Here is an 8,265-nt window from a genome sequence, read left to right on the forward strand (position 1 = left end):
GAAACAAAATTCTCTGGTCTGACAGAGACAAAGATTGAACTCTTTGGCGAGAATGCCAGGCGTCATGTTCTTATACCGATAGTCAGACCTTCCCCATGTGCCGTTCTTATACCGATAGTCAGACCTTCCCCATGCGCCATAATTATACTGATAGTCAGACCTTCCCTATGCGCCGTTCTCATACCAATAGTCAGGCCTTCCCCGTGCAGCATTCCATGATCAACCAATCACATTACTCAACTCATTTCATCCGACCACATGCATACACATCTCCTCAGAAAGACCCCACTCATTGTTTTACCTCTCTTAAAAACCAGTTAACCCTTTTTTATATTGATACTGTATGATTTCTCATTTTCTAATTTGTTGGGATTCGACAGTAAAAATGCAATAAACATTATGCTTTGCGAAGTCCTGTACCAACTTGGCATACGAATGTGTTGTGCAGTATTATTTTGACCCTCTGTAACTGCAGGAAATATCCAAAAAAATTTCTCTTTTTCTAAGATTTGGTGATTCTGGTGGCACTGTCCCATACAGGTGCCCAACTTTCACTTAAGATTCCTATGCTAGTTGAAGATATAGAAACCTGAAGTGTAGATGACATTTTGTATATGACATCACATGTGACAACTGAAGAAACAGTATTATCTGGGGTACACACAAAAAAACTGGTTATTTCATTAATTTATCCATACAGTGCATCCAGAAAGTATTCACAGCACTTCACTCTTCCCACATTTTGTTATGTTACAGCCTTATTCCAAAATTGAATTTTTCCTCAAAATTCTACACACAACACCCCATAATGACAACATCGAAGTAGTCTTTTTGAAATTTTTGCTAATTTATTTGGTCTGTGGGTAAAAGACTCTCCGCAATTTGAATATCCTGTTAGGTGACGTTATGTAATAGTTGTGTGGACATTGATTGTTATTATAGTGTCATACAAATATGAACGGGTTGTACTTTTGGTTGTTTGTAATAGACCAAATGTAACCACTAAAAGCTGTACAAATGTTGGCTCAGATATGGTACTTGATATATTAATAAATTAATGAAATAACCTGTTTTTTGTGTGTGCCCCTGATAATACTGTTTCTTTAGTTGTCACATGTGATGTCATATACAAAATGTCATCTACACTTCAGGTTTCTATATCTTCAACTAGTATAGGAATCGTGATGAACTCGTGATAAACTCGTTCCCTTGGCCCTGTAGACGAGAGAGCCCTGTGATCACTGCACATGGGCTATCCTACTACTGCTATGCGGATGATACCCAACTCTTCATCTCATTCCCACCATCTGATACACAGGTTTCTGCCCGTATCTCTGCTTGCCTGAGTGACATCCAGAGCTGGATGGACAACCACCATCTAAAGCTCAACCCAGGTAAGACTGAAATGATATTCATCCCTGCCATTACCCCTCCCCATCTGGATCTCTCCATTTCCCTCGGGGATACCACACTCACGCCATCACCCAGTGCAAGGAACCTCAGCGTGGTGATGGACAGCAGACTGTCCCTTTCCGAGAACATTGCGGCGGTGACCCGGTCTTGCAGGTTCTTCCTATACAACACACAGAGAATCCGCCCCTTTCTCACCCCCTACTCGACCCAGCTCCTGGTCCAAGCGATGGTTCTGTCCCACCTGGACTACTGCAATTCCCTCTTGGCTGGCCTCCCAGCGTCCGCCATCAGACCCCTCCAACTGATCCAGAATGCAGCAGCTCGTCTGATCTTCAACCTTCCCAAATACTCACGTCACCCCCCTGCTTACTTCCCTCCACTGGCTGCCTGTCATGGCTCGCATCAAATTCAAAACATTGGTGCTAGCCTTCCAAGCAGTTAAGGGGTCTTCCCCAGCTTACCTACAAAAAATCATCGGACCCTACACCCCTGCCAGACCTCTTCGTTCAGCCTCCACAGGCCGCTTGGCACCTCCCCCTCTCCGAACCTCTACCTCACGCTCACGACTACTATCTGTTCTGGCTCCACGGTGGTGGAACGAACTCCCCGTTGAGGTCAGAACTATAGAATCTCTCCCCACCTTCAAGCGCAAACTGAACCTGTGTGCAAACGCACCTCTTCAAGCAGCACCTCTCCCCATCCCTCCCTACCTCCCTGTGAACCTTAATTGTTGTCTTTGTGATTTACGTTGTGTTTCGGTATTTTTAGTTGGCTAGGTAAGCAGTATTTGGATAGTTAAGTTTGGTCACTTTTGCTTTGTTGTTTGTTTGTTTATTTGTTGTTTAAAAAAAATAATAATAATAGGCCCTGGTACTTATCTTTGTTGTACAGGTAGCAATTGAAATTGTACTTCCCTCTAGGGTCTTTCAGCGCACTTATCCCAGGTTATGGGTATGCACTTTGTTGTACGTCGCTCTGGATAAGAGCGTCTGCCAAATGCCAATAATGTAATGTGATGTAATGAATTTCTCAAGCCATACTTTTCTTTAGGTAGCACCATTCTGGAGACCTGAGACATTTGCATTTGATTACTTTTGAACATCTCATTTTAGAGCCTAAGGAACAGTAAGTGAAAGTTGGGCACCTGTATGGGACAGTGCCACCAGAATCATTCACAAAGAAATCTTAGAGAAAAAAAAAAAATGTTGGATATTTCCTACAGTTACAGAGGGTCAAAATAATACTGCACAACACATTTGTATGCCAAGTTGGTACAGGACTTCACATAGCATCATGTTTATTGCATTTTTACTGTTGAATCCCACAAAATTAGAAAATCATACAGTATCAATATAAAAAAGGGTTAACTGGTTTTTAAGAGAGGTAAAACACTGAGTGGGGTCAAATTGACCCCAAACATAATAGGAGGGTTAGGAAGGCCTTTCCGAGGTGATGTGTATGCATGTGGTAGTATGCCAACCTGATGTGATGGTTGATACCATGAAGAGAGCAATTAAATAGCCCAAAATTTGGGTCAAGTGCATAATTTCTACATTATTCGACAATATCCACAAAATTATTGCTCAATAAAGGCTGTTTTGCGGCAGCACTCCTGTTGTCTCACAAAAACAAAACAGGTTTGTTAAGGCGTACCATGCAGGATTTCTCACTCCTGCGTTTGCATTAAAAAAACCTCGACACCCCATTCTTAACCCCAGCTTTCCATTGCAGATGATGTGCCATGATAGCAATGAGCTAAGAGACTGGGGTCTAAGCAAGGCACCCAACCCCCAACTGTTCCCGACAACCTTGCAGAGCAGCCAAGCCTGCGGTGTGTGTGTATGTGGGGCGGCACTGCTATGGTTGGCACTGCTGCCCGACAAGAAACAGGTTTGGGGTTGGAGTCCCAGCTCATGGGACCCTCTAATGCCTCGCTCCTTGCTAGCTCCACGTGTTTGTGGGTTTACTCCAGGTACTCCGGATTCCCCCCAATCCTGCCGTTTCCCCTGACCGAGGTACTGGCCCCAGAACTGGAGTGCACTGCCCATGCTCCTAAGTAACTAGGATGGGTCAAATGCAGGACAAATTATCCCACAGGGTTCAATAAAGAATATAACTAACTTTTCAAAATATGTATCATTGGAGCTATATATATGTATGTACAAAAAAACATTACACTTCCCAATAGATTTACTGACTACATTTGCTGCAATGATATTGTGGCCAACTATGAACCACTGCTTTTCTTTACCTTCTATCCTCTCCTTCGAATATTTCATTGTGTGCTTATGGGAACACTATCAGTGGTACAAATGGAGGGACACTCCATTTCAGAAACTGCCTTTGCTGCAAAATTCACCATTTACACCAGGGGCTCATTCCAATCCATTATTTTTGCTCCTTTTTTCATTTTTGTTTTCGTTTTCTGTCAGAAGCAAGTAAAAGATACAAATGAAAAAAAGTGATTGGAATGAGCCCCTGGTTAGAATGTCCCACACAGATTTCTGACTTGGCTTTGTCACCTGCAACACATAAACAGTTCATAATAATTCACGTTTATGTACCTTGCATGCAATTATATTTGTGGAACTAAACAAATGGTTTTCATTAGTCCATGGGGCCTCTCAACACTAATATTTTTTCCCAAAGAGCACACGAATGCATCCCAATCTGCAGATATATATTTTATTTTCAGGAGCATATGCTGCAACATTTGGAGCACTGTAGGTTTTTTCTGTTTGAGCAGAGAAAAATGGCAAATGAAAATGTTTCTCATCTAGACAAAGCCCTCCAGATCTACAAACCTTCTCACACTCCATTTTCAATGAGGTCATGAACTAATAACATTGGCTACTTTTGTTTTCTAAAACTAGAAAGTGCAGGCGCTAAGGTTGCCTCTGTAAATGAGTGATACAGGATGTTAATTTTATTTTTTTTAGTTTCATTAAATGTAGTCTAGCGGCTAAGTTGCTTGGCTGTGACCCAGAAGGTTGGTGGTTCAAGCTCCAATTCAGCCATAATAAGATCAGTGTAGCTGTTGGGCCCTTGAGTAAGGCCCTTAACCCCACATTGCTCCAGGGTGAGTGGCCCCTGCCTAGTCCACTCAACTGTGAGTCACTTTGAATAATGGATGTCTAATGTAGTTTCTAACTCTCTTATCACACACTATAATAATCACAACTGCACAAATCAAGTGCACAGCTCTTGCACAGCATAGAAGAGGCTCAGGAATGAGTACACAGCTGCTTTAGTAGGTGTGTGACACTGGGCTGGGGGTGGCCACTGGTCACAAGGTAGACAGATCAGACAAGAACAAAGGCATGATAAATCTGCACGGCTGTTGAGTCCCCCTGCCCATTGCAGGTGGAATTGTTCTACGTCGTCTAAGCGCCCCCTCCTGGACGGAATAAATTGTAGCATAAGAAACATTACATTACATTACATTATTGGCATTTGGCAGACGCTCTTATCCAGAGCGACGTACATAACATAACTTTTATTATAAAGCATAACAAAGCATAATTAAAAAAACTCCTTCAAATCCTTATGCAAAGTGACTACCCATAACCAGGGACAAGTGAGCTGAAGGACCCGAGAAGGAAATACAGTTTGAAGTGCTAAGAATACAACAAAGATAAAGACTTGGGCTTTATAGATTAATCTGACAATGGTTTAAATCTATAAAACCGTTTTTATACAACATAACATGAAATAATAATTATACACTGTGTCACCCCAACTTGGTTGAGTTTGAGGTGTGAAGATGAATAAGCGCGATCTGTACCATCATTTATTGTGTATTTTCATAAGTGCAAAACAACCCTACTGTATGTCTGCAATCTCGTGGCCGCAACCAATCATTACTATTATAGTCGGGTTCCTGTCAAGATTTCTTCCCACTAGGGATCTTTTTTCTCACGACTGTTTGAGGGCTTTTCTCCACTCTAGGGAGTTGTCTTATGATCTCGTGCAATTTTTTTCCCTTCTGTTACTCTGTAAAGCGTCTTCTGGACAGTCTGCTGCGAGAGCACACTATACAAATAAAATTGAATTGATTGAATTGATTCCTGATGTTTCACGGCGTTTCCTCCTCCTCCAAGTAGGTGCCGAACAACCGGTCCCAATGCGTGAAGTAAGGAGCGTAGTTTCCACGGAATCTCCGGTGGTGTAGTTGGTGGAACGGAGCCCCTCCGAAGAAGGGCACGATCCGGTGGAGCGCCCAGGGCAGGTCGTATCCGCAGTGGTCCTCCACGGCCATCCACATGTTGAGCAGATGGAAGATGATCTCGCTTAGCGGATGGCAGCCGACCAGCACCGCGCAACAGATAGCGATCGTTTGGAGTGACAGCAGCTCCGACGCGCTTGAGTCCTGGGCTATCATCGCGAATACGGCCGTGTTCCGGTGATGTGCCCGGTGGACTTGGAAGTACAGCCAAGGCACCCTGATGGTAAAACAACAGTACGGATCAGCGCGACAATGATGGGGGGGGGGGGCTTAGGCACATACAAAAGACATCAACTCCATCGACAATCATCAATAAGCATTTTAAATCAAATTGGTAAACACTCTGATGCCATAGAATGTTTTATTGACGAACCATGTTAGTAACAAAATCGAAAAAAGTTTTTCCAGAGTCTGTTGAAAATACACATTAATATTGAACAGTGTGTTTTATTGTGGAATGGCATGTATTGCCCGACAAGTGAATTACCTATGCATTGCGTCGTGCCAGAAGTAGAACAGAGCGTCGAACAGAAATAAACACGACGATATCTGCCAGAACACTTGCCAGCAGGTTGGTGCCATGGTGGGCATCTCCGGAGTGCGAAGTCGCTGCAGAACCGCCGTCGCTGGAAATACATAGACCGCGTATTTCCAAAATATCCTTAGGAAAGAGCTCAGCCAAAGACGCAGACAGACAGTCTCCTCCCTGCTGCCGGAGATCTTGTAACGATGTATTGATGTCCAGCGGCTCCCCATAACGTCCATCAGCAGGAAAGGTGCGCACATGAGTACATGACCAAGGAAAGCGACGCTTGCGGGAAGGTAAGGAGATAAGAGCAACTCTTCATGGCGAAGTAAGTAGTCCCAGACCGGCTGCAACAGGGGCGCATGGGGCTGATACGGTGATACACACGTGTTGTTCATATCACACGTTTGACCGAAATACACGACAGCAGATAATGACTGTAAAAAAAAGGGGAGTCTGAAGTATTTGAAGGGAAGGTTGCGTCTCTGGATCAACCGCATTGGTTGGGACTAACTTAAAACTCACGGTCCCTGCCTCTGAGTATCCGCCAGACCCACGCTTATTCGGTTGTCTTGTAGCCCGAAGTTTCAGTTTTTCATAATGAAAAAATAAGTAAATCAGGGGGCGTTCCATTGTGCGGACTGATTTACTATGCTTTTTCCCTTATTTGGGGGTAATGGCATATGTTATATTACTTTTTTAATATTCATGATCAACAGACTATCAGACCGTTGTGGAAATTGTAAACTAAACACGGTATACTGTAAATCAATATTAGCATTGATTTAATCGAAAAACACCCAAATCATTCTGTTCCACATTTAGGGGAGACTGTGGATGGTTTAAACAATGGGTCAGTTGTAACACCTTTAATTTGATCCACAAGGGATGACTTGTGGTAATGTCGTCACAATAATGTAGGTGAAAACTTCTGTGGGAGTAATAAGCAGTTTCTCTAGCCAAATGTTTTGTTCCAAATTCATGCTAGCTTCAAATCCACATGCCAATATAACTGGCTAAGTAATGGCTGCCCGGATTGGGGACGGTTGTGACACTTAATTCTGATTGAAACGCATTGTTTGTGCATTTATTTATTTCTAAGCAGGCCTAGTCAATGGAAGAGAAACACAGGCATGGGTGTCCCAGTAGACACACTAAGAGATGGAATGTGCTTTCCATTTCGCGCGTGCGCGCGCGCGCACACACACACACACACACACACACACACACACACACACACACACGTGTGCCCTCCATAATGTTTGGGACAGTGAATTTATCAAGATAAATCTGTAATCCTGCTTTGATGATATACTCCCAAGGTCGCAGCTCGTTAAGTAGGCTACGCTAATAACAGTCAGTCAGACGGCGGGGCTGTGTGCTTAAAAGGAGCACCAGGTGAGGCGGGTTGACGCATAAACCTGTGTGGAAGATGATTTGGTGGTCGGTTGCTCATAAGGAGGGGACAGGTGGGTCTGAGCAGTTCGTGTGGGGTTCCAAGGTAAACTTAATGTAGTAGCACACAGCTATTGATGAGCTCGTATCCCAACATATCCATTAACTGCGCCAAACAAAATTGTGGCCACCATTCTCCCACCTGTAAGACGGAATAGGGCATGGACGCCTCAAGTTTTGTTTTAAATAGACATTCTTGAAAAAAAACTTGCCCCATTGATTGCAACGAAGACCGGTAGAGTTGGCTACCAACGCGCGCAAGCCTGACCACTGCATGTCGGCACTGAGAACGCCTTTCGCGGACAGCTAGCAGGTAGGCTCAATCCCTTATCGAGGTCCATCTAGGTGCCAGTTCTTCCCTTTATTTTCTTGTAGTATTTAGTTTTCTAAGCTGACAATACATTACATTACATTACATTAATGGCATTTGGCAGACGCTCTTATCCAGAGTGACGTACAACAAAGTGCATACCCATAAGCAGGGATAAGTGCGCTGAAAGACCCTAGAGCAGAGGTCACCAACCCTGGTCCTGGAGAGATACTGGGTCTGCTGGTTTTTGTTTTCACCTTAAAATCAGCACCCTGTTGAGACCCAGGTAACCAGGTGAGGTGAGTTAGCTGTGTAATCATCTGCTCTAATTGATAA

The 8,265-nt window shown here is 43.7% G+C and overlaps 1 protein-coding gene across 1 annotated transcript; it reads right to left on the reverse strand.

Annotated features, from left to right (window-relative positions):
* Nucleotides 1-4,136: 4,136 nt before the first annotated feature.
* Nucleotides 4,137-6,641, reverse strand: LOC133141142 (cholesterol 25-hydroxylase-like protein). The gene is made up of 2 exons (XM_061261560.1): nt 6,126-6,641; nt 4,137-5,855 (listed from the first exon to the last, which is right to left on the reverse strand). Exons 1-2 carry the CDS (start codon nt 6,560-6,562, stop codon nt 5,489-5,491), a joined length of 804 nt encoding a protein of 267 aa, XP_061117544.1. The 5' UTR covers nt 6,563-6,641; the 3' UTR covers nt 4,137-5,488.
* Between the last annotated feature and the right edge of the window lie 1,624 nt (nt 6,642-8,265).

This window comes from Conger conger, chromosome 11 (genome assembly GCF_963514075.1).
Source record: "Conger conger chromosome 11, fConCon1.1, whole genome shotgun sequence".
Lineage (NCBI taxonomy): Eukaryota > Metazoa > Chordata > Actinopteri > Anguilliformes > Congridae > Conger > Conger conger.